At 54.0% G+C, this 26542-nt stretch overlaps 2 protein-coding genes across 3 annotated transcripts in view; one reads left to right on the top strand and one right to left on the bottom strand.

The window, feature by feature from the left end:
* ZNFX1 (zinc finger NFX1-type containing 1) overlaps nt 1-8340 on the top strand; it is a 29242-nt gene extending 20902 nt beyond the window's left edge. Inside the window, 4 exon segments of the mRNA XM_038749935.1 lie at nt 1076-1186; nt 2167-2262; nt 5797-7098; nt 7100-8340. Coding sequence (XP_038605863.1) covers nt 1076-1186; nt 2167-2262; nt 5797-7098; nt 7100-8257 — 2667 coding nt within the window. The 3' untranslated portion in view covers nt 8258-8340.
* Nucleotides 8341-10808: 2468 nt separating this feature from the next.
* Nucleotides 10809-25673, bottom strand: DDX27 (DEAD-box helicase 27). Of its 2 annotated transcripts, XM_038749936.1 has the most exons (21): nt 25573-25673; nt 23080-23229; nt 22782-22841; nt 22348-22513; nt 21239-21285; nt 21017-21103; nt 20017-20122; nt 19647-19820; nt 17169-17319; nt 16784-16883; nt 16412-16553; nt 16141-16294; nt 15858-15939; nt 15568-15745; nt 15222-15328; nt 14290-14392; nt 13396-13490; nt 13164-13287; nt 11733-11820; nt 11049-11123; nt 10809-10954 (listed from the first exon to the last, which is right to left on the bottom strand). In XM_038749936.1, exons 1-21 carry the CDS (start codon nt 25666-25668, stop codon nt 10936-10938), a joined length of 2304 nt encoding a protein of 767 aa, XP_038605864.1. In that variant the 5' UTR covers nt 25669-25673; the 3' UTR covers nt 10809-10935. The 2 variants fall into 2 exon arrangements, with proteins under 2 accessions (XP_038605864.1, XP_038605865.1); XM_038749937.1 differs by lacking the exons at nt 10809-10954; nt 11049-11123; nt 13164-13287.
* Nucleotides 25674-26542: the final 869 nt, after the last annotated feature.

Here is a 26542-nt window from a genome sequence, read left to right on the forward strand (position 1 = left end):
CCTGACTCTGCTACTTGTCTGCTGTGTGACCACTTCACTTCTCTGGTCCTCAGTTACCTCATCTAGAAAACAGGAATTGCGACTGTGAGCCCCGAGTGGGACAAGGACTGTGTCCAACCCGATTTGCCTGTATCCACCCCGGGGCTTAGTACGGTGCCTGGCACGTAGTAAGCACTTACCAAATGCCGTTATTTATCATTATTATTAAAATTATGATCGCATCCCGTCTGGCAGGTGGGTTCACTGCCGGCTCTGTCCTTCTTTTAGACTGTGAGCCCACTGTTGGGTAGGGACTGTCTCTGTATGTTGCCAACTTGTACTTCCCAAGCGCTTAGTACAGTGCTCTGCACACAGTAAGCGCTCAATAAATACGATTGATTGATTCTTTTGTCTTTTACAGCATTTGTTAAGTGCTTACTGTGTGCCAGGCACTGTACTAAACACCGGGATAGACACAAGCTAATCAGGTTGGGCCCAGTCCCTGTCCCATGTGGGGTTCACAGTCTTAATCCCCATTTTAAAGATGAGGGAATTGAGGCTCGGAGAAGTGAAGTGACTTGCCCATGGTCACACAGCAGACACGTGGCAGAGCCGGATTAGAACCCAGGTCCTTCGGACTCGCAGGCCCTTACTCTATCCACGAGGCCATGCCGCTTTTCTTAGTCATCTTCATGGCGAGACCTCCCTAATAATAATAATAATAATAATAATGATGATGATGGGATTTGTTAAGCGCTTACTATGTGTAAAGCACTGTTCTAAGCGCTGGGGAGGTTACAAGGTGATCAGGTAGTCCCACGTGGGGCTCACAGCCTTAATCCCCAGTTTACAGATGAGGTCACTGAGGCCCAGAGAAGTTAAGTGACTTGCCCGAAGTCACACAGCTGACAAGTGGCGGAGCCAAGATTTGAACCCGTGACCTCTGACTCCAAAGCCCGTGTTCTTTCCACTGAGCCACGCTGCTTCTCTAATGGGCCCATCCCACAAGTTCTCCTCTGGGAATCCCTTAGAAGCGAGAACCACTTGGCCGCGTGGGTCTTCCAGGTTTTTTTACGAGTGGGTTTCTTTTCCCCAGCTCCGCCCCAGTGCCAACGTCTACGACCTGGCCAAGAACTTCAACCTGGAGGTGTCCCTCTTCGAGCGGCTGGTCAAAGTCGACATCCCGTTTGTCCGTCTGAATTACCAGGTGAGGAGCGGGCGGGAGACCCCCCAACTGGGTTGGGCTTGAGGCTTTATCGTCGTCAGGAAACCCCAGCTCCCCTCAAGGCGAGAGTGTGCTCTCTTTTCGGTCTTCTAGGTATTTGGAATATAGGTATATGTTGCCAATTTGTGCTTCCCAAGTGCTTAGTGCAGTGCTCTGCACATAGTAAGCGCTCAATAAATACGATTGATTGATTGGAAGGCGGTCAATCAATCAGTCTTATTTATTCAGCTCTTTCTGTGTGCAGAGCACCATACTCAGCCCTTGGGAGAGTACGGTAGAACAGTATAACCCATTCCCCGCCCACAACGAGTGGACGGTTTAGAGGGGACGTGGAAGCGAAAATAATCAGGTTCGCCTACTCGGTGGGGGCGGTGGGGCTCCCCACGCTCTCCGTTTTGGAGTCTTTCCCCTTTGGGCTCGGCCAGCGAGGCTACTTAGTCAATCAATCGTATTTATTGAGCGCTTACTGTGTGCAGAGCACTGTACTAAGCGCTTGGGAAGTACAAGTTGGCAACATATAGAGACAGTCCCGACCCAACAGTGGGCTCACAGTGTTGGGGGGGTAAAGGTCCTCAGTAGACTGTGGTCTGCCCACCCGTCCGTACCATCCCTCGCCGCAAGTTTGTACATATTTATTACTCTATTTATTTTGCTTGTACATATCTATCCTATTTATTTTATTTTGTCAGTATGTTTGGTTTTGTTCTCTGTCTCCCCCTTTTAGACTGTGAGCCCACTGTTGGGTAGGGACTGTCTCTATGTGTTGCCAATTTGTACTTCCCAAGTGCTTAGTACAGTGCTCTGCACATAGTAAGCGCTCAATAAATACGATTGATGATGATGATGATGATGACTGCCCTGGGACCGAGGCAGACCCTCGCTTCCGGAGAGCTCGTCGTCCGTTCCCGCGACTTCCTCCCCGAAGCCCCTGGTCTCCAGTCACCTGGGCTTCTCTGTTGTAGCACCGCATGCGCCCTGAGATTGCCCAGCTGCTGACCCCCCACATCTATCAGGATCTGGAGAACCACCCCTCCGTGCTCAAGTATGAACAGATTAAGGTGAGTGAACCCCACCCAAGGGATGTTTTTACCGCCCCTTCTCCCCCCACGCCCTCCCGGTAATTATGGTAATCGCATAATTAGACTTTTAGACAGGCTTTTAGACTGTGAGCCCACTGTTGGGTAGGGACTGTCTCTATATGTTGCCAACTTGGACTTCCCAAGCGCTTAGTACAGTGCTGTGCACACAGTAGGCACTCAATAAATACACTTGATGATGATAATTAAGGGATTCAGCGCCAGTCCCGCTCCTTTATGGGGAATTCATTCATTCATTCTTTCAATCGTTTTTATTGAGCGCTTACTGTGTGCAGAGCACTGTACTAAGCGCTTGGGAGTACAAGTTGGCAACGTATAGAGAAGGTCCCTACCCAACAGTGGGCCCACAGTCTAGAAGGGAATGGCAGCGGACTCGGTCATGTTAAATCAGTCCGTCAGTAGTATTTATTGAGCACCTTCTGTGTGCAGAGGATGGTACTGAGCACCTGGGAGAGTCCTGTACTACTACTACTACTACTAATAATAATAATGGCATTTGTTAAGCGCTTACTATGTGCACAGCACTGTTCTAAGTGCTGGGGAGGTTACAAGGTGATCAGGTTGTCCCACGGGGGGCTCACAGTCTTAATCCCCATTTTACAGATGAGGTAACTGAAGCACAGAGAAGTTAAGATGCAGCTGACAATTGGCAGAGCCGGGATTTGAACCCATGACCTCTGACTTCAAAGCCCGCGCTCTTTCCACTGAGCCACGGTGCATCTCCTTCACCTGTAGAGGTGGAAGGCACACTTTGGCCCACCAGGAGCTTACAGGCCTAAAGTGATCTACAAAGAGGAAGAGGTGTCCAGATGTCAGTCAACCGATGGCATTTATTGAGCGCTTGCTGGGGGCCCATAGAGTATCTCAAAATGTCCAAAAGTGAGACGAGCGATTGATGTGTGCAAAAATGCCGAGATGAAACTAGAGAGGCCGTGACCTGAGGATAAGAAAAACGAACCACCCCCAGGAGGATGGGGAAGTTTAGGAGGTCTGTGAAGAGGGAGGGGACTGAGTTCGGCAGATTTGAAGAGGCGTAATGAGGTTGGGGGCAAAGGCAGACGTCGAGAAGGTGTGGAGAGGACAAGTAGAAGAGATTGGGGTAGGTAAGAGAGAGAGACAACTGACAGGGTGCCCTGTAATAATAATAATAATAATAATAATAATGATGGCATTTATTAAGCGCTTACTATGTGCAAAGCACTGTTCTAAGCGCTGGGAAGGTTACAGGGTGATCAGGTTGTCCCACGTGGGGCTAACAGTCTTAATCCCCATTTTACAGATGAGGGAACTGAGGCCCAGAGAAGTGAAGTGACTTGCCCAGAGTCACCCAGCTGACCATTGGCGGAGCCGGGGTTTGAACCCATGACCTCTGACTCCAAAGCCCGGGCTCTTTTCCAGTGAGCCACGCTGCTTCTCCATTAGTAGCCATTAGTAAGGAGTTTCTGTTTGATGCAAAGACAAATGGGGAACCGTTAGAAGGTTTTAAGGAGTGGAGAGACGTGGGTAGAGCCACGCTTTTAGAAAGATGATGGGAGCAACAGAGTTAAGTACTTGTCTGCTGTGTGTCCTTGGGAGGGTCACTTAACTTCTCTGTGCCTCGAGTACCTCTTCTGTAAAATGGGGATTAAGACTGTGGAGACGTGGGACACGGACTGTGTCCAACCCGATTAGCTTGGATCTACCCCAGCGCTTAACATGGTGCCTGGCACATATTGAGAAGCAGCATGGCTCAATGGAAAGAGCATGGGCTTGGGAGTCGGAGGTCATGGGTTCAAATCCCGGCTCTGCCAATTGTCAGCTGTGTGACTTTGGGCAAGTCACTTAACTTCTCTGGGCCTCAGTTCCCTCATCTGGAAAATGGGGATGAAGACTGTGAGCCCCACGTGGGACAATCTGGTCACCTTGTATCCTCCCCAGCGCTTAGAACAGTGCTTTGCACATAGTAAGTGCTTAACAATGCCATTATTATTATTATTATAGTAAGCGCACAGCCAATACTGTGGACTGAAGGCAGTGAGACCAATGAGAATAATAATAGTGGTATTCGTTAAGCGCTTACTATATGCCAGGCACTGTTCTAGGCTGACACAGTAGTCGAGCCAGGATAGGACTAAAACACCTGATGCGGGTTGGTTGAGAGGATGTGGGAGATGTCGCGGAGGGAAAGCCGATAGGATTTAACAACGGATTGAATGCAGCAGTTGAAAGAGAGCCTGGAATCTGGGATAACGACACAGTTGCCAGCCTGGGGAACGGAGAGGAACAGTCAACTCGTGATGGAAAAGTTGGATGGAGGAGGAAGAAAAAAGTAGTTCGATTTTCGAGGACCAGCCGGACAGCCAGCCAGAGATGCCTTGTAGGCGAGAAGAAAAGTCAGGTTGAAGATGAGACGAGGTCGAGGCAAATGAGATTTTTGAGAGTCTTCCGTGGAGAGGTGGGACCTGAAGCTCGAGGAGCGGATGAGGTCCCTAGGGAGAGCGTAGAAAGTGGGGAGCGAAGGCGGCCCAGAAGAGAGCGCGGCAGGGGATACCCAGCGTGAAACTACTTGTGTAGCTAGCCCAGTAATAATAATGATGGCATTTGTCATTCATTCATTCATTGTCGTATTTATTGAGCGCTTACTGTGTGCAGAGCACTGTACTAAGCGCTTGGGAAGTACAAGTTGGCAACATGTCGAGACGGTCCCTAACCCAACAGCGGGCTCACAGTCTAAAAGGGGGAGACAGGCAAAACAAAACATATTGACAAAATAAAATAAATAGAATAAATATGTACGAGTAAATAGAGTAATAAATCTGTACAAACATATCATCATCATCAATCGTATTTATTGAGCACCTACTGTGTGCAGAGCACTGTACTAAGCGCTTGGGAAGTACAAGTTGGCAACATATAGAGGCAGTCCCTACCCGATAGCGGGCTCACAGTCTAAAAGGGGGAGGCAGAGAACAAAACCAAACATCCTAACAAAATAAAATAAATAGAACAGATATGTACAAGTAAAATAAATAAATAGAGTAATAAATATGTACAAACATATATACATATATACAGGTGCTGTGGGAAAGGGAAGGAGGTAAGATGGGGGGATATACAGGTGCTGTGGGGAGGGGAAGGAGGTTAGGCGGGGGAGATGGGGAGGAGGGGGAGAGGAAGGAGGGGGCTCAGTCTGGGAAGGCCTCCTGGAGGAGGTGAGCTCTCAGTAGGGCTTTGTTAAGCGCTTACTATGTGCAAAGCACTGTTCTAAGCGCTGAGCCAAACCCCGAGATCCGGCTTCAGAGGTGGGAACGGCCGGGACGGGAAAGGCCCAAATGGGTCGCCGCCCGTGAGCCGGCCTTCACGGATGGGAGAGGGTACCTCGCCCGGCTCCGTTCCGGACGGATGGCCGAGGCCCGCGGGAGCCCTCCGGAAACGGGGAGGGACCGGGAGGGAAGCGCGGTGGCCGGGGGGGGCCGGAATCCCATCCCTGACCTGCGGCCCTTCTCCCCGCCCCAGGGGGTGTCGTCTAACCTGTTCTTCGTGGAGCACGAGTTCCCGGAGCAGGAGATCCAGGAAGGGAAGAGCCACCAGAATCAGCACGAGGCTCAGTTTGTGGTGGAGCTGTGCAAATACTTCCTGTGCCAAGAGTACCGCCCTTCCCAGATCACCATCCTCACCACCTACACCGGGCAACTCTTCTGCCTGCGGAAGCTCATGCCGGCCAAGACGTTCGCCGGGGTGAAGGTCCACGTGGTGGACAAATACCAGGGGGAGGAGAACGACATCATCCTGCTGTCGCTGGTGCGCAGCAACAAGGAGGGCAAAGTGGGCTTCCTCCAGATCTCCAACAGGATCTGCGTGGCTCTGTCCAGAGCCAAGAAAGGGATGTACTGCATCGGGAACACGGCCATGCTGGCCCGCGTGCCCCTGTGGAGCAGGATCCTGCACACCCTGCGCGAAAACGGGCAGGTCGGCCGGGCGCTCACGCTGTGCTGCCAGAACCACCCCGACACCCGCACCCGGGTGTCCCGCGCCTCTGACTTCCAGCGGGTCCCCGAAGGGGGCTGCGACCTCCTCTGCGAGTTCCGGCTGGCCTGCGGGCACGTCTGCACCCGGGCCTGCCACCCCTACGACCCCTCCCACGCCGAGTTCCAGTGCATGAAGCCCTGCCAGAAGGTGCTCTGTGCCGCCGGGCACCGGTGCCAGCTGGTCTGCTTCCAGCCCTGCGGCGCCTGCCAGGTGAAGGTGCCCAAGACCGTCCCCGGCTGCGGCCACCGCCAGCAGGTCCCCTGCTCCGTGCCGGAGGGGGAGTTCAGCTGCCAGGCGCCCTGCCGCCGGCCCCTCGCGTGCGGGCACCCGTGCGGCGGGGCCTGCGGCCAGGAGTGCGACCCGCTGTGCGCGGCGATGGTCCCCGTGGGCCTGCCGTGCGGGCACAGCCAGGAGGTGAAGTGCGGCCAGGCGGCGGCGGCGGCGGCGGCGGCGGACCCGCCCCGGGGCGGGGCGGTGGAGTGCGCCGCCGAGTGCGCCGCCACCCTGGACTGCGGGCACCCCTGCCCGGGCTCGTGCCACGGCTGCTCCGAGGGCCGGTTCCACGCGCGCTGCGGCCAGCCCTGCCGGCGCCTGCTCATCTGCTCCCACGAGTGCCAGGAGCCCTGCACGGGCGCCTGCCCGCCCTGCCGCGTCACCTGCCAGAACCGCTGCGTCCACAGCCAGTGCAAGAAGAAGTGCGGGGAGCTGTGCAGCCTGTGCGTGGAGCCCTGCGCCTGGCGCTGCCAGCACTACCAGTGCCGCCGGCTCTGCTCCGAGCCCTGCGACCGGCCCCCCCTGCGACCGGCCCTGCGCCCGGCGGCTGGCCTGCGGCCACCCGTGCATCGGCCTGTGCGGGGAGCCCTGCCCCGCCGCCTGCCGCGTCTGCCAACCGGACGAGGTGGCCCAGATCTTCTTCGGCTCCGAGGACGAGCCCGACGCCCGCTTCGTGCAGCTGGAGGACTGCAGCCACTTTTTCGAGGTCCGGGCGCTCGACCGCTACATGAACGAGCCGGGGGACGAGGAGGTGGCCATCAAGCTCAAGGTCTGCCCCGTCTGCCAGGTGCCCATCCGCAAGAACCTGCGCTACGGCGCCAGCATCAAGAGGCGCCTGGAGGAGATCGAGCGGGTCAAGGAGAAGATCCAGGGCCCGGCCGGCGAGATCGCCGCCGGCCGCGGGCGGCTGCGGGCCCTGCTGCAGGGGAAGGACGTCCTCCGCCGGACCTACCCCGGCGAGTACCTGAAGCTGGAGGAGACGCTGCGGCGGCCCGACCTGTCCGTGAAGGCCCTGAGCCTGGCCGAGAACCTCATCGGCTTCTTGGCGCGCCTGGCCGAGCTGCGCCAAGCCCTGAGCCGGCTGGACGTCCGGGAGCGGGACGGGGTCCGGCGGCGGCTGGCCCAGGTCCAGGAGTGGCTGGACAGGGAGCGGCTGAGCTTCTCCGGCCAGGAGCTGGCCGACCTGCAGGGCGAGGTGCAGAGGCTCACCTACCTCGTGAGCGTCCTGGCCCGCTGCAGGCTGGCAGGGGCGGCGCTGAGCGGGGCCCCGGCCCGGGAGGTGGCCGCCGTGCGGCTGATCCTCGAGGGCACCCGCAGGTTCGGCCCCGACGACGAGCGCCTGGTGCGGGAGAAGCTGGAGGCCCTCGAGGAGGCCCTGCCCCGCTCCGGCCTGGGCGTCTCGGAGACGGAACGGGTGGAGATCGTGGCCGCCATGGGCTACCCGCGGGGCCACTGGTTCAAGTGCCCCAACGGCCACATCTACGTGATCGGCGACTGCGGCGGGGCCATGGAGCGGGGCACGTGCCCCGAGTGCCACGCCGTGATCGGGGGGCAGAACCACACCCTGGTGGAGACCAACCAGCTGGCGTCCGAGATGGACGGGGCCCGGCACGCCGCCTGGTCCGAGGCCGCCAACAACATGTTCAACTTCGAGGAGTTCCAGAGGCCCCGCTAGAGCGGAGCCCGCCGGCCCGGAGGGGCGGGGGGGACTCGTCCTCGGCGGGCTCCGCGCCCTGCCTGCTGATCCGTGTTAGGACTTGCCACTGTTTGTTCCTAGAAGTAGTCCTGCGCTTGAGTGAGCACTTTACCTCCAGCGTCAAGGGGAAGCGAGGCGGCTTCCGCCCACCCCGGCTCGCCCCCGGGGCCATCCGACTCCGTCCCGATGAATTGTGTCCCCCAAACGAGCCGTAGGGCGAAAAGCACTTGTCGGGGTAGCGGAGCAGCTCCCCTCCCCGCCTCCCCCCGCGGCGAGGGAAGAAGAGGAGACTCCGTGACGGTGACGTAGGGGCCCAGCCCCGAAGCGGGACTGGACGCTCCCCGGCAAACGAAACACACCCACACACACGTGGCCCGGAAGAGCAGCGAGGCGGCCCCCGCCACCAACCGACCGTCTCGGTTCCCGGTGGGGGCACTGAGCGAGAGCGCCCGGCCGCAGTTGGGACGGACTCAGCCCGTGGCCGCCTGTTCTGGGCCCCCGAGGGCGGCCCACTCCTTTTCAGTACCAGCAAACAGCTAGCCAAAGCCTAATTCAGCGTCCATCCTTCCGCCACAGCTTCTGCCGGGGGGTGGGGGGGAAAAAAGAGACGGCTCCTGGCCTAGAGGACCACACCGGGAGCCGGCTGGGTCCAGGCCGCCTGCCCTGCTGCAGCTTGTACGTTGCTCCCTCAGCGGCACTCGTCCCATAGTACAGACAACATCTAGATCTCTCAGGTCCTTTCTAATGTTCGCAAGCGAAATTCCTCTGTACCGTGCGCGCATTCTCTTCTTCGCCTTTACTATGCACTTTAGATTATGAAGAAAAAGGAAGCCGATTAATAAAGCAGTTCTTGATCAAACAAGGAAACCCCACATCCTCTCCCCTTCCGCTTCCGAACACCGGAGCTGGAACGGAAGCCCGGGACGAGGAGGCCGGCGTCCGGATCCCGATCGGACAAGTAAACCCACATCCTTTCCCTTCCGTTTCCTAACACCGGAGCTGGAACGGAAGCCCGGGACGAGGAGGCCGGCGTTCGGATGCCCTCGTCTCCAGGAAGCCCTCGCGGCTGGGGCTTGAAGCGTGTCGCTGTGAGAGGCACGGCGTGGTTCTTCCTCTGGCGCTACTGCCTTCTTCTCCCCCTGCCAAAGCTACTTCGTCACCGCCTAAGGGTATGAAACTCTTTCTACGGGGGGTGGGATTCCGCACCCGGTTCCACCTTGAAGGAAGTGAACCCCAACCAAATATCCTGGCTCCTCTAGTAGTAATGGTCGTGGTATCTGTTAAGCGTCTAATCTGGGCCAAGCACCGTACTAAGTACTAGTGGGGGACAGAAGATAATCAAGTCAACCACAGTCCATCCCAGGTGGGGTTCACAGCTGAAGTAAGAGGGAGACAGGTGCTAAATTCCCATTTTATAGATAAGGGAACTGAAGCCCAGAGAAGTGACTTGCCCAAGGTCACAGAGCGGGCAAGAGGCGGCCCTGAGATTCATTCATTCAATCGTATTGAGCGCTTACTGTGTGCAGAGCACTGTACTAAGCGCTTGGGAAGTACAAGTTGGCAACATGTAGAGACGGTCCCTACCCAACAGCGGGCTCACAGTCTAGAAGTAGAATCAATCACTCAATCTGTGGTATTTATAATAATGATGGCATTTTAGACTGTGAGCCCACTGTTGGGTAGGGACTGTCTCTATATGTTGCCATTTTGTACTTCCCAAGTGCTTAGTACAGTGCTCTGCACACAGTAAGCGCTCAATAAATACGATTGATGATGATGAGGATGATTTATTAAGCGCTTACTAGGTGCAAAGCACTGTTCTAAGCACCGGGGAAGATAACAAGGTGATCAGGTTGTCCCACGGGGGGGCTCACAGTCTTCATCCTCATTTTACAGAGGAGGTAACTGAGGCACAGAGAAGTTAAGTGACTTGCCCAAAGTCACACAGCTAAGTGGTGGAGCGGGGATTTGAACCCGTGACCTCTGGCTCCAAAGCCTGGGCTCTTTCCACTGAGCCACGCTGCTTCCCTCAGCCCTTTATATCAGCACTTACTACGCGCAGAGCACAATACGAGAGAATTAGCCGACACGTTCCCTGCCCACAGAGAGTGGGACGGGGGCTCCTCGCTCCCAGGTGTGGTGATAGGTCACGCCCATCCATCATCAGTCGTATTTATTGAGCGCTTACTGTGTGCAGAGCACTGGACTAAGCACTTGGGAAGTACACGTTGCCAACATATAGAGACGGTCCCTACCCAACAGTGGGCTCAGTCTAAAAGGGGGAGACAGAGAACAAAACCAAACATACTAACAAAATAAAATAAATAGAATAGATATGTACAAGTAAAATAAATAAATAAATAAACCCATTGTAGGTCTTGAGCAGGGGAGAGTAAAATTTAGCCCAGGGGTAAAGATTGGATTTGGCTCAACTCCCCACCGGGAAGGCCTCTGGTGGGTGGGGCTCCTAGGTTCCGCGCTGAAAATGGATTTCTTCGTTCCTTTCCCACCGAAAATAAGACACACCGTCTGCAGTCGGTTTGAAGTTTTATTAGAGGATCGCTCCAACTGGAAAACCAACAAGGAGGCCGGAATGACGCTTCCCATGGGGAAGGGACGGAATTCGCAGACACGAGTGCTTCTCCAAGAGGACCCTGCTACTTCTTCCTCTTGTACCTGTTCAAGAAATAGAGAGCGGGTCTCAGTCCTGGGCCGAGTTAGGCAGGCAGGGCACCCCCCGACCCCCCGGACCCACGCCGGCGCCTGTTACCTGGATTTGGATTTGAAGTTTCCTCCTCGTTTCTGGCGAGAAAATCCCATCTGCTTCCGCTCCTCAAAGGAGGGGCTGGGGGAAGAGGAGGGAGAGCCACGGCGAGGCGGTCAGGTGTTTTGAACAGGGCTGACCCTCCGCCAACCCAACGGACCTGAGGTGAGGAGGCTAAAGCCCAATGTGGTGGTCGGGGGGCGGGGGGAAATGGGAATAATAATAATAATGGTATTTGTTAAGCGCTTACTATGTGCCAAGCACTGTTCTAAGCGCTGGGGGAGATACGAGGTAATCAGGTTGTCCCACATGGGGCTCACACTTTTAATCCCCATTTTCCAGATGAGATAACAGGCACAGAGAAGTTAAGTTACTTGCCCAAAGTCACACAGCTGGCAAGTGGCAGAGCCGGGATTCGAACCCACAATCTCTGCCAAACCCAGGCTCTTTCCACTAAGCCACGCTGCTTACATCCCAGCAAGCCGCCCTGCCCTCCTCCGCCTCTTCCAGATGAGTGGGATTTTGCTAGTAACAGCATTCCCACAGGCACGGGAGCCTTGAAGACGGGTGGTTGGAAGGGACAGAGCCACAGGAGGGCTCAATCAATCAGTCCTATTTGCTGATTGATTACCTGACCCCAAGGCAAGGGCATTCACACTTCACTCCTTGAGGGGAGACTCCAAACCCTACCCGGCTCGGTACTGTTTCAGGGCCTTCTTGCTGGTGTTGGTAAGTTCCTCGTCAAACACGGATTTCTTCGTTCTCCTCTGCTTGCTCACTGGGAGGAGACAAGGGCCTCATTAGTTACAGAACTGATGAAGCCGCGTGGCCTTGTGGATAGACCACGGGCCTGGAAGTAAGAGGGACCTGGATTCTAATCCTGACTCCGCCACATGCCCGCGTGTGACCTGGGGCAAGTCACTCCACTTTTCTGTGCCTCAGTTTCCCTCAACTGTCAAATGGGGGTTAAGATTATGAGCCCCATGAACGCTTCCAGAGGGCAGGAGAAACGAGGCAGCGGGGCTTCCACGAGACCCTGGGAGGCAGCTTTTTTTTTTTAAACGAGCGCTTACTATATGCCAGGCACTGTACTAAGCGCTATTATAGATACAAGCTAATCAGTTTGGACCCAGTCCCTGTCCCACATAATAATAATGATGGCATTTGTTAAGCGCTTACTATGTGCAAAGCACTGTACTAAGTGCTGGGGCGTATACAAGGGGATCAGGTTGTCCCACATGGGGCTCACAGTCTTAATCCCCATTTTACAGACGTGGGATCAGGTTGTCCCACGTGGGGCTCACCGTCTTCATCTCCATTTTCCAGATGAAGTCACTGAGGCGCAGAGAAGGGACTTGTCCAAGGTCACACACAGCAGACATGTGGTGGAGCCGGGATTGGAACCCATGACCTCTGACTCCCAAACCCGGGCTCCTTCCACTGAGCCACGCTGCTTCGCACACTGAGGTGGAGACGGTCCCTACCCAACAGTGGGCTCACAGTCTAGAAGTAGAATCAACCACTCAATCAAGTGAAGTGACTTGTCCAGGGTCATGCGGCAGACAATCAATCGTATTTATTGAGCGCTTACTATGTGCAGAGCACTGTTCTAAGCGCTTGGGAAGTACAAATTGGCAACACATAGAGACAGTCCCTACCCAACAGTGGGCTCACAGTCTAAAAGGGGGAGACAGAGAACAGAACCAAACATACCAACAAAATAAATAGGATAGAAATGTACAAGTAAAATAAATAAATAGAGTAATAAATATGTACAACCATATATACATATGTACAGGTGCTGTGGGGAAGGGAAGGAGGTAAGATGGGGGGATGGAGAGGGGGACGAGGGGGAGAGGAGGGAAGGGGCTCAGTCTGGGAAGACAAGTGGCGGAGCCAGGATTAGAACCCCGGTCCACCTAACTCCCAGGCCTGCGCTCCATCTGCCAGGCCACGGTTGCTCAAAACGCCCAGCGCAGCTGGGGGTTCGGCCCATGAAGCTGGTGGGCGGGGAGTGTGCCTGTTATATCGTTACAGGGTACTCTTCCGAGCGTTTAGTACAGTGCTCTGCACACACAGTAAGCACTCCCTAAATACGACTGGCTGGCTGGCCGGTCCTACCTGGGGCAGGAGCGGGGTCGTCCTCGGGCATGGCCCGGGCCCGCTTGGCCCGGCGGTTCCTCTTGGCCAAGCGCTCGGCGAACATCTGGGACTTCAGAATCTCGAACTGGGACCTTTCCTCCGGCTGGGCGAACGGGAGGGTGAACCGTCCGGCCCCCCCGAACTCGGGGCTCGGGCTGATCGCTATCGGCCCACCTCCCGGCCCCCCCGTCAAGCCCCACCCCCGGCTCACCGTCATTTCTGCCTTTTTCTTGCTGTCCTGCAAGAACTTCTTCCTCTTCTTCTTGCCCCTCAGGGCCAGATCGAATTCCTGCAGGGCTTTAGCGACTGGAGGGAAAGAGGGGCCACGGCGTTCCGGTAACCTTTCTCCGATTTAAAACTTCTCACCGGGCACCGGCAAGGGTCTTGCCTTACTCTTATGAGGAGGGGCAGGGAGAGAGAAGGGGCAGGGGTGGCCCATCCCTGGACCAGTCGGTCATTAGGTACTTAACAGGCCACCGCGCTCTACGAGGGGGTGTCCACTCTAAGGAAAATTCCCCGCTGCCAGGGAAGGGAGGAGGCCGACCGCCCACCCCAAGCTGTGTCCGTCACAGCCGTTAAACGTCCAGTAACCGAGGGTCTCCGCCTGGGTGCCGGCCCTGGCTCCCCCCCCCCCCGCAATCGATCAATCAATCGTATTTATTGAGCGCTTGCTGTGTGCGGAGCACTGTACTAAGCGCTTGGGACGGACAAGTTGGCAACGGATAGAGACGGTCCCTACCCGACAGTGGGCTCACAGTCTAGAAGGGGGGGACAGACAACAAAACCATGAGCAGCAGCATGGCTCAGTGGAAAAGAGCAGGGGCTTTGGAGTCGGAGGTCGTGGGTTCAAATCCTAGCTCCGCCAATTGCCAGCTGTGTGACTTTGGGCAAGTCACTTCTCTGCGCTTCAGTTCCCTCATCTGTAAAATGGGGGTTAAGACTGTGAGCCCCCCCCGTGGGACAACCTGATCACCTTGTAACCGCCCCAGCGCTTAGAACAGTGCTTTGCACATAGTAAGCGCTTAATAAATGCCATTATTATTAAAGCCAAACATATTAACAAAATAAATAGAATAGATATGTACAACCCCCTTTTCCCACTTACTCTTCTCCTTCTTCCTCTCCTCTCTGGTCTGGAACCAGCTGCGTTCCGGCTCCTCGTTGGCCTCTCCTTTCCCTTTCTCCAAGAGTCGCTTGGCGGTGTCGATCTGAGGGCAGAGGTGGCGCCTACTATGCTCCGGCCCCCCGGGGGACCCATCTGGGCCCGCCCCCGGGGACAGCCGGTCCAGCTCCGTGCGACCTCCCGGAATGGCTTACCCGGAAGAAGCCATCGGCCGAGGGGCTCGTGACCCGAACGTCACCGGCCCCTTTCCCAGCTGGAAATCCAGCATTTCAAGGCCTCAGGGACACACACGGAGAAGCTTCCTATGAATGGAGTGTGTGACCTTGGGCGAGTCACTTCTGTGCCTGAATTTCCTTAACGATTAAATGGGAATTAAACCCTACTCCCTACGAGTCCCACGTGGGACAGGGACTGTGCCCGACGGATAAAAGTTGTTCCCTAATCTTAGACTGCGAATCCCATGTGGGACAGGAACTGTGCCCGATGGATAAAAGTTGTTCCCTAATCTTAGACTGCGAATCCCATGTGGGACAGGGACTGTGCCCGACGGATAAAAGTTGTTCCTACCCCAGTGCTTAGAACAGCACTTGACGTGTCGTAGGTGCCTAATTAAAAAAAAAAATCTCAGAAGCAAAAAGGAAGAAGCAGTGTGGCTCAAAGGAAAGAACACAGGCTTGGGAGTCAGAGGTCATGAGTTCAAATCCCGGCTCTGCCAATTGTCAGCTGTGTGACTGGGCAAGTTACTTAACTTCTCTGTGCCTCAGTTCCCTCATCTGTAAAATGGGGACGAAGACTGTGAGCCCCACGTGGGACAATCTGATCCCCCCGGCGCTTAGAACAGCGCTTTGCACATAGTAGGCGCTTAACAAATGCCATCGTTATTATTATTATTATTATTAAAAAGCCCCTTTTACCTGGGCCTCGGAGTGCTGCATCTCCCTCTCCTCAGCCTCTAGCCGCAACACGGCGTACACGTCTTTCTCCAGTTTCTCAATCTTGTCACGGAACTTCAGGATGACATCTGGGGGGGAAAAGCCAAACGGAGTTCAGAGACGAGACTGTCTCGATCCGCCTCCCTTCCCCCATGGACCAAAGAAGCAGAGCTCTACTCGCTCCTTCAGAACCAGAGCGGACCCAAATCTCCCCATCACCTACACTCCTGCTGATGGTCGCTGACCAACTAGCTTCCTTCTAGCCCGGCCCCGAATCTTACGCCCGAACCCCAACCCTGAGGGCCACAAACCAGGGGAAAATCCCGACCTTGGGGGAGGATCCTGGCCTTGACCGGGGCCTTGGCCGTCTTCACGATCTCCTTCAGCATCTTGCGCTCCTCCTCTCCGACCAGCGAGACCGAGCGGCCGGCTCTCCCGGCCCGAGCCGTCCGGCCCACCCGGTGCACGTAATGCTTGGTGGTGTTGGGCATCGTGAAGTTGATCACCTGGAGGGAGGGAGGGGTCCCACTGGGGCGTCAGGGGGGTGGGCCTTGGGGGGAGGGGGCGGAAGGGGGACACGAGAGAGGAGGGTGGGAGAGAAGGGAGGACCCGTCTCACCGTTTTCACACCCTCGATGTCGAGTCCTCGGGCTGCTACGTCTGTGGCCACGAGGACATCAATCTGCTCGTCCTTGAAGCGCCTGGGAAAGGGGCAGAACCGAACGGGTCACACGGATGGGCTCGGGCCGCGTTGGGCCAAGGGCGGCTCGGTTCTGACCCCGGCGCGGCCACCTACCCCACCCGACTTCCCGCGACTCCTCCCCGCCGCCCTTGCCTTCGCGATGCCGCCGTGCCGCGGAGAAAGAGCCGAGCTCCCCGATGGCCACCGCCGGGCCGGTTACCTGAGGGCCTCCAGCCGCTGGGTCTGCGACAGGTTCCCGTGCAGCTCGCCCACCTGTAGCCCCATGAGCCCCAGCAGGATGTGCATGCGGTGAGCCTGCTTCTTGGTCTGAGTGAAGAGCATCACGTGGTCAGTGAAGGTCCGCGTCAGCAGAGCTGAGAGGGGGAGAGGGAGGAAGGAAGGTGCTAGGGGAGGAGGCTGGCAAGGCAGCTCCCTCACCATCACCGCCTCCAGTGCCCGCCCACGGGAGGGATCCCCCGCCCCGGCCTCACCGGAGACGATGGCCTCCCGGTCTCCTTCCCGGTTGGGCCGGATCCGGACGAATTCCTGCCGTAGGAACGGAGCCACGTCTGTGTTGCTGTTCACAAAAATCCGGACGGGATTCTTCAGCGAGACGGAGGCCAGATCCTTCACCTGTCGGACACAAAGGTACCAACTCCAGCTCTAGTCGGGGTGGGGGGGAGACTCAGAGGACGGGAGGTGGGGAACGGCGATAGGGGAGTGGAGAGGGCCCGTGTTCCCTACGGGCACCCGGGCGCCGCAGGGCAGGGCTGATTCCTCAACTCCTTCGGAGCGAGGCGCGAACACCGGCACCCTGAGACCGCACGACGCCGTCAGCGCTTGCGGGGGTTGAGGTCACCCACCTCATCCGTCATGGTGGCCGAGAAGAGCATGGTCTGGCGGTGGTGGGAGCACATCTTGATGATTTCCTTCATCTGCTCTTCAAAGTATTCATCTAGCATCCTTGGGAGACAGAAGCAGTGTCGGATGAGTAGTGGCAGGCTGGGCACTGGCCCCCTGCAGTCTTTAAGAATGGAACGGGAATCTTTCAAGGCTAAGAAACTGGGACTAGAAGGGGAGAGGGAGAAAGAGAGGAAGAGAGAGTCCAGCTCTCAGCCTTTGACCTTTTGGTCCTAAAACTCTCCCTAGAAGGCAGTCCAAGCTCATTAGGGACTCTGGCCATCCCGGAGGCTGTTGGGTAACCGAGTCACATCCGACCGTGGGGCCGATCCCAGCCTCCCGGCTCACCTGTCAGCCTCATCCAGAATGAGCACCTCGATGCTGCTCAGGTGGAAAGAGGGGCAGTTATGGAGGTGGTCGATGAGCCGGCCAGGGGTGGCAATGAGGATGTCCGGCCCGGCCCGCAGAGCGGCCTCCTGGGTCTTCACATCCAACCCGCCTGGGAAGAGAAGAGTTCTGCGGGGTTAGGGCTCCTCCGGTAGAGATGGGGTGAGGGGAGGGCCTGGGCCACTGGGGTGGGGGCCCTGTCAATGGGGGAGGAGAATGAGGAGAGGAAGACAGAGAGAAGGAGAGGAAAGACGCATAGAGGACGGGAGGAAAATGGAGGGAGGAAGGGGAATGGGGCGACAGACACGAGTCAGCTGCAAAACTAGGCCTCTCGAGAATAAGTCCCTCTAGACTGTAAGCTAGTTGTGGGCAGGGACTGTGTCTAGCAACTCTGTTCTACTGTACTCTTCCAAACACTTTGTATAGCGCTCTGCACACAGTAAGCACTCAACGGATACGACTGTTATGGTCCCGGTTGGGAGTTATCCCGGCAAACCCGTAACAGGGGGCGTGGCCCTACCAAACCAATCCCTTCCACTACAAACACCGAGAAACGACCTCCCCCGGCCCGGCTCCCGACGGTGATATCCCAGGCGTAGGTGGATGCTACAGACCACCTGAACGTGAGAGAACAAGTAGAAAATGGTCGTTGAGATTGGGCAAGCCGACAGATGGGGGTGACGAGAATGAGTGGATCTAACTTCTCCATCTGGTAGAACAAGCAGAACCCAGAATTCAGGTTTGGCTCAGTGAGCACAGAGTTAAACAGGGGAAAGGTCCCACTGGAGACCACGCACCTCGCCAAGCAGCCAGACGTGTCTGAAGACATCGGTAAACACGTGGCCAGGAAGAAACCAATGTAAATCAAAGGACTTTGATTTTTCAAACAACCTTCGAGGAAGTTCCGGATGGAAAGCTTTTCAAAAAGAGGAGTCTCGTTGGAACCTGTGACTGTTATTCATTCAATCACATTTATTGAGCACTCTCTTGTGCCTGGGCACTTGGATCTGACCCCTCTTAGTAAGACCCCTCCTAGACTAAGACCCCTTTTAGTATTCTCCCACCTTCAATCGCACAGCACTTCTGTACGTATCCGGAATTTATTTTAATGTCTGTCCCCCATCCGGACTGTATAAGCTCGTTGCGGGCAAGGAACGCATCTACCAACTCAGTTGTATTGTACTCTCCCAATGCTTGGCTCGCAGTAAGTGCTCAATGAATTGAGCACTCGATCCACTGATTAACCACTGATCCTTTAATGCCGCCGATAAAACCCAGGCTAAAGCAAAAGAAAAGCGGGATCAGGATTAGCAGGATCAGGATTAGTGAACACCGTTCTGGATAGAGAAGTGGAAATAGAGGAGTCCCTCAAGACTGATGCTAAACCAGTTTTCGCCCTGGCAGAATTTTTTTATGGTATTTCTTAAGCTCTTCCTGTGTGCTAGGCACTGTTCTAGGTGATGAGGTAGATACAAAGTAAACCGGTTGGATGGAGTCCATGTCCCACATGGGGCTCACAGTCATCATCATCAATCGTATTTATTGAGCGCTTACTATGTGCAGGGCACTGTACTAAGTGCTTGGGAAGTACAAATTGGCAACATATAGAGACAGTCCCTACCCAACAGTGGGCTCACAGTCTAAAAAGTGGGCTCAAATCTCAATTTTACATATGAGGTAACTAAGGCTCAGAGAAGTGAAGTGGTTTGCCCAAGGTCACACAGCAGACAACTGGTGGAACCGAGACTAGAACCCAGGTCCTTCTGTATCCCAGGCCCGGGCTCTAGGCCTCGGCACTCCCATGCCACTGCTGGCTTCGACAGAGATAAGCCCCCTGACTCAATTCCACACTGGAGGGAACAGGGAAGAAGGGAGAGGGCAAGGGAAGAGGGAGAGCTCTTAAATTCCTCCTAAATGGAGTGCCACGCTGCTGCTCTTTAGGGAAAGTGGGGGCAGTGAGCCAAGTCCTCCTGAAAGGCATGTCCACTCTGACGCTGAGAGCTCACCTCCTCCAGGAGGCCTTCCCAGACTGAGCCCCTTCCTTCCTCTCCCTCTCGTCCCCCCTCCATCCCCCCATCTTACCCCCTTCCCTTCCCCACAGCACCTGTATATATGTATATATGGTTGTACATATTTATTCCTCTATTTATTTATTTATTTTACTTGTACATTTCTATCCTATTTATTTTATTTTGTCGGTGTGTTTGGTTCTGTTCTCTGTCTCCCCCTTTTAGACTGGGAGCCCACTGTTGGGTAGGGACTGTCTCTATGTGTTGCCAATTTGTACTTCCCAAGCGCTTAGTACAGTGCTCTGCACATAGTAAGCGCTCAATAAATACGATTGATTGATTGATTGATTGGAGGCCTTCCTCCAGCGTGACCCTTCGGCGGCCAGAAGCCCGCACCCCGCCCATCCAGAGTCTCGCCCAGGGGACTCACCCACAGCCAGACAGGTGGTGACGTTGCTGAACTGGGCCAGCTGCTTGGTGACGGAGTGCACCTGGATGCCCAGCTCCCGGGTGGGCACCAGGACCAGCACGCGGGTCACGGGAGCCTGGCGGGGTTTGTAGATCAGACGCTCCAGGACGGGGAGGGCAAAAGCAGCCGTCTTGCCTGGAGGATGGAAGAAACGATAGAGAGGGGAATTTGCGTTCATCTCAGAGAGCACGGGGAAGACCTCTCTGTCTTTAACATGTTGCCCCCGGGCAGGGATTGCCCAAGGCCGAAAACTCCAAGGCCCTCCCTTTCCATTGCCACAATCCTCGCCGGACATCTTCCCCTCCACCCACGTCCCTCTCAGAGATCTCACCTGTCCCGGTGGCAGCGCAAGCACAGATATCCTTCCCCAACATTCCCACGGGGATGCAGGCCTTCTGGATAGGGGTCGGCTGCTTGAACCCCATGGCTGTGATGGCCTGAGAGATAATAATAATAATAATAATGATAACACTGTTGATGATAACAGATTTGTGCAAAACTTCAAATTATATTACATATCTATAAATTATAATGCATATAACTCCTATACTATAGATTATTTATTTCTATTCATGACTGCCTCCCCCTCTGGACTGCAAGCTCATTATGGATAAGGACTGTTTTAGACTGTGAGCCCTTTTAGACTGTGGGCCCACTGTTGGGTAGGGACTGTATATGTTGCCAATTTGTAATCAATCAATCAATCAATCGTATTTATTGAGCGCTTACTATGTGCAGAGCACTGTACTAAGCGCTTGGGAAGTACAAATTGGCATCACATAGAGACAGTCCCTACCCAACAGTGGGCTCACAGTCTAAAAGGGGGAGACAGAGAACAGAACCAAACATACCAACAAAATAAAATAAGTAGAATAGAAATGTACTTCCCAAGCGCTTAGTACAGTGCTCTGCACATAGTAAGCGCTCAATAAATACGCTTGATGATGATGATAAGGAACATTTCTACCAACTTTGTTGTACTGTACTCTTCCAATTACAGTGCTCTGCACACAGTGCTCAACAGATACCACTGATGATGTTCAGGGTTTACTATGTGCCTAGTACTGCATTAAACACTGGGGTAGATAGGAGCTCACCCTCCAAGAGGGAGAACAGTTCCAGGATCCCCATTTTGCTGCTGAGGAAACTGAGGCCCAGGGTGGCAGATCCAGGATTAGAACCCAGGCCCCGGCTCTTTCCACCAGGCCACACGGAACAGGTAGAAGGGGCGTCTCAGTTCCCCGAGCCACACGTCCTTCCGCCAGTTGGCATTTACTTCCAACCCCCAACCGACCTCTAGTCCTCAACCAAGGCCCGAAACGCCCTCCTACCTTGAGAAGAGGACGAGAGAGGTTCATGTCCTGGAATGAGAGGCTTTCATCGTACTTAGAGGCGTCTTCAAAGAAGCCTCCTGCTTCCTACAAGGGAAACCCAGAGAGGGACTTGAGATCAGCAATCAGAGACTGGGCCTGGATCTTCAGAGCACTGGACGTCAGAGGAAGCCCAGGGCTGGACGGACAGTTCCCGCCACCCACGCCAAGAGCACTACTTACCTGGCCTCCTTTCTTCCGCTTTTTCCGGTCCTTCACCTTGAGTGTATCTGGCAGAGGGAGGTCATGTGAGGAATTGGAAATTGTGAGTGGAAAGTCAGTCCCACGGGCCAGGGCCCTGGGGCTATGGCTCTGGAGTCACCCACCTCCCATTCGATGACATGAGCCACAGCGGGAGGAGGCCGGTAATAATAATTATGGTACTTGTTAAGTGCTTACTGTACGTCGAGCACTGTTCTAAGCGCTGGGGTGGACACGAGTTAATCGGGTTGGACACGGTCCCTGTCCCACATGGGGGCTCACACTCTTATCCCCATTTTACAGATGACGTCGCTGAGGCCCAGAACTGAAGTGACTTGCCCAAGGTCACACAGCAGATGGGGTGGAGCCAGGATCAGAAGCCAGGTCCTTCTCACTCCCAGGCCCGGGCTCTATCCACTCGGGGCGGAGCTTGGAAGGGCTGGTGTTCTGGGGCCGTGACTTCCTCAGCCTTCAGGGGGGCTCAGAGAAGCCCTGGCTGGCCCAGGGCCCCGCAGGGAGAGAAAAGCCCCAGCCGAGAGGTCCTGCCCAGGTGTGGAGGGGGAAGGCCCGCCTGGCATCATAGCCCAGTAGGCACAGAGAGTCTCCTCCTTGGCTCCAGAGTCTTACCCGAGATGAGATGAGCAGCCCTGTCCCGATCCAAGTCCCCACTGGACGCTGGGCCCAATCTGAGGCGAGCAGAACCTCCAGCCTTCAGCGGCGGTAAGAGGAGCCTCCTGCTTGCCCACCGGGACCTCACCAGTTACTCAGTTTACCAGAAGCAAAAGTCCACTAGGCTCCAGGGTTTGGTCACGGCCGGCGGAGAGTAATACAGAAACCAACATCTAGACCCCCACCCCCAGCTCCAAGAAGTGAGTGGACTAGCTACAGCTGAGAAAGCTTGACCCCCACAGTGATTACCCCAGGGGGGAAATGGTTTCCTTCACCCCCATGGCATCCCAGCTCCCCAGAGGGCCCCAGATCCAAAACCTACATCCCTGGAAGGATGTAGCAAGGAAAGGATCCTAAGGAACCTGTCAAGTGGATAGAAAATCAACTCGGTGAACACTTCCCTTGTCACTCCCGGCACCGACCTGCTTTGGTGAGGATGTTCTCTTCAGCTGATGAATAGTCAGACTCTGAGGCTTCGTCCTCCACCTCCTCCTCTTCCTCCTCTTGTTGGCCTTCCTCGCCTTCCGGCTCAGGATCCGAATCCTCTTTCTTTTCACATTCTGCTTTCCCCGACCTTGGTTCTTTCTCCTGGGAAAGAAAACATTAGCCCTGGTATCCCCTAATAAAAACACAGATCCAATGAGTAGGGCCAATTCTTACCTAGAACCCATCACAGAATGAATGAAGGTATAATAACAAACCAAAGTCTTACAAAAGAAGGCTCCCCTCCCCAAAGACAGGGTTTCTATGAAATGGCAATGCAGACGTCACACCTGATCTTCGAAGAGATTCTCATTCAAAGAAGAGAGAGTCGGAGCCCTGGGGGATGATCAGGGCAACGGTCCTTTTTCCTCACCTCACTTTTCCGTTTCTTTCGGACTTCCTCAATCTTTTCATCTAGCGTTGTTGCCGCCCTCTGCCCAAAGAAAGAAAAATAGCTGAAAAGAAATGGATGGGATAGGAAGAATGTCGTCCTTAAGAGTCAAAATTCAACCTGCAAGTCACAGGAATAGGGTAGTACAATTCCAAAGCAGACCAAGTGTTCGCTGTTACATGAGGGTTGAGCAATTTGGAGCCATTCTCCTCACTCTACTAGAGGATGCAGATTCCTATCCAAGCCCCCCAGCTCGTCCACCCGCTACAAACCACCTCACCTTCTTTTTGAGTTGCTTCATGACATCGGCCATGGCCCAGCTCCCATCGTACAGCCCCTCCTTTTCCGTGAAAACAAAGTCGGGATTGAAGTCAGCACTTCTGTTCTTCCGAAGGGCCTGCTGTTTCCTGCCCAGTATAATGGGCTGCTCCTACAAAAAATGAGATGCAAGGGGCTGCCAAGGATGTGGACTGAACCGGAGTTTAATCTATCAATCAATCAATGGTATTTATTGAGCACTTACTGTGTGCAGAGCACTGTACAAAGAACTTCAAGGAAAGCAACCGTCCATGTTCTCTAACCCTACTCTTTTGGACCCAAAACATTTTTTGGATGGGAGTCAGGGGAAAGATGTGAGTTGAGTGCCTTTGGCTGAGAAGGAACTATCAGTTATTTTTTATAAAAAAAGCTATTGGGAGGTAGGGTGGTCTACCTTAGGACTGGGAATCAAGAGACCCAGGTTCTAGGAAAGTAGCATGGCCCAGTGGAAAGAGCATAGGCCTGGGAGTAAGAAGGACCAAGGTTCTCATCCCAGTTCAGTACAGATGGGGTCACTGAGGCCCAGAGAAGTGACTTGCCCAAAGTCACCCAGCTGACAAGTGGCGGAGGCGGGATTAGAACCCACGACCTCTGACTCCCAAGCCTGGGCTCTTTCCATTAAGCCACGCTGCTTCCACGTGGCTGCTTCCACGTGGGTCAACCTAATCATCTTGAAACTATCCCAGCGCTTAGAACAGTGCTTGGCACATAGTAAGCGCTTAACAAATGCCATCATTGTTACTATTATAATAATATAATTATATTATTATATAATAATAATTATTACAATATTAAGAATGATGGCATGCTTACTATTATAATATACTTATGTTATTATATAATAATAATAATTATTATAATAGTAACAATGATGGCATTTGTTAAGCGTTTACTATTATAATAATAGTAACAATGATGGCATTTGTTAAGCGCTTACTATGTGCCAAGCACTGTTCTATTATAATATGGACAATCAGCGTAGTTCAATGGAAAGAGCCCAGGCTTTGGAGTCAGAGGTCATGGGTTCAAATCCCAGCTCTGCCAATTGCTAGCTGTGTGACTTTGGGCCAGTCACTTCACTTCTCTGGGCCTCAGTTACCTCATCTGTAAAATGGGGATGAGGATTGTGGGCCCCACATGGGGCCACCTAATCACTTTGTATCCTCCCCAGTGGCTACTATTATAATAAGAATAATTATTATATATTATTATTATTATTATATAATATAATTACATTATAACAATAGTAACAATGATGGCATTTGTAAAGCGCTTACTATTACAATAATAGTAACAAAGATGGCATTTGTTAAGCGCTTACTATTATAATCATAGTAACAATGATGGCATTTGTTAAGCGCTTACTATGTGCCAAGCACTGTTCTATTATAATATGTTGAATCAGCGTGGCTCAATGGAAACAGCCCAGGCTTTGGAGTCAGAGGTCGTGGGTTCAAATCCCGGCTCTGCCCATTGTCAGCTGTGTGACTTTGGGCAAGTCACTTCACTTCTCTGTGCCTCAGTTACCTCATCTGGAAAATGGGGATTAAAACTCTGGGCCCCACATGGGGCCACCTAATCACTTTGTATCCTCCCCAGCGCTTAGAACAGTGCTTGGCACATAGTAGGCACTTAACAAATGCCACCATTGTTACTATTATAATAAGAACAATTATTATATGCTATATAATTACATTATAACAATAGTAACAATGATGGCATTTGTAAAGCGCTTTGTTACTATAGTAATAGTAACAAAGGTGGCATTTATTAAGCGCTTACTATGTGCCAAGCACTGTTCTATTATAATATGGAGAATCAGCGTAGCTCAATGGAAAGAGCCCAGGCTTTGGAGTCAGAGGTCATGGGTTCAAATCCCGGCTCTGCCAATTGTTAGCTGTGTGACTTTGGGCAAGTCACTTCACTTCTCTGTGCCTCAGTTACCTCATCTGGAAAATGGGAATTAAGTCTATGAGCCCCTCGTGGGACAACTTTCGTTAATATGTTTGGTTTTGTTCCCTGTCTCCCCCTTCTAGACTGTGAGCCCACTGTTGGGTAGGGGCCGTCTCTAGATATTGCCAACTTTTACTTCCCAAGCGCTTAGTACAGTGCTCTGCACACAGTAAGCGCTCAATAAATACGACTGATTGATTTGATTGATTCTGTGGGCCTCAGTTACCTCATCTGTAAAATGGGGATGAAGATTGTGGGCCCCACATGGGGCCACCTAATCGCTTTGTATCCTCCCCAGCGCTTAGAATAGTGCTTGGCACATAGTAAGGGTTTAACAAATACCAAAATTATTATTATTACAGTAACAATGATGGCACATTTGTTAAGGGCTTACTATGTGCCAAGCACTGGGGAGGATCCAAAGTAATTAGGTTGCCCCATGTGGGGCTCACAATCTTCATCCCCATTTTCCAACCAACGTCGATCCACTTCTCCCCCCTACCTCCTCCTCCTCATCTGCAGTGTCGGACTCGGCCGGCACGTCCTCATCGTCTCCAATGGTCCCAATTAGGCCCAAGTCCCGCAGCATGGTGGCCATCGCTTTCACTTCCGGGAAGGAGTGTCGCGCTCAAAACAGTCCCCGGCGCCCACTTCCGGTCGGCGGAACGAAAAGGGACGTGTCGCCTCTCGCAGACGCGGCGCTTCCCTCGTCGTCTTGCCAGGCGCATGCGCAGAGTCAGGCGTGGGCGGGGAGGCCCGGGCCTCGCGCCTTTTCCTCGAGGGCCGCCAAGATGGCGGGCTTTTCTGTGGTGAGGGGGGGGAAGCGCTGAGGCGGGATCTCCGGGCAAGGCCTAAGCCTGCAGTTGAGAAAGAATAGTGGGACCGACATAATAATAATAATAATGATGGTATTTGTTAAGCACTTATAATAACAATAATGATGGTATTAAGCGCTTCCTATGTGCCAGGTGAACCCACTGTTCGGCAGGGACTGCCAACTTGTACTTCCCAAGCGCTTAGTACAGTGCTCTGCACACAGTAAGCGCTCGATAAATACGATTGATTGATTCTAAGCGCAGGGGGAGATACAAGGTCATCAGGTTGTCCTTCATGGGGCACACAGTCTTAATCTCCATTTTACAGCTGAGGTCGCTGAGGCACGGAGAAGGGAAGTGACTTGCCCGAAGTCACACAGCTGACAAGTGAGGGGAGGCCCGGGCCTCGTGCCTTTTCCTCGGAGGGAATGGGCCTTGAGGGGCTGCCAAGATGGCGGGCTTTTCTGTGGGCTGAGTAGGGGGAGTCCCGAGGCAGGATCTCCGAGCAAGGCCAAAGCCTGCAGTTGAGAAAGGGGAGTGGGACCGACATAATAATAATAATGATGGTATTTGTTAAGCACTAACAATAATAATAATGATGGTATTAAGCACAGGGGGAGATACCAGGTCATCAGGTTGTCCTTCATGGGGCACACA

This window comes from Tachyglossus aculeatus, chromosome 8 (genome assembly GCF_015852505.1).
Source record: "Tachyglossus aculeatus isolate mTacAcu1 chromosome 8, mTacAcu1.pri, whole genome shotgun sequence".
Lineage (NCBI taxonomy): Eukaryota > Metazoa > Chordata > Mammalia > Monotremata > Tachyglossidae > Tachyglossus > Tachyglossus aculeatus.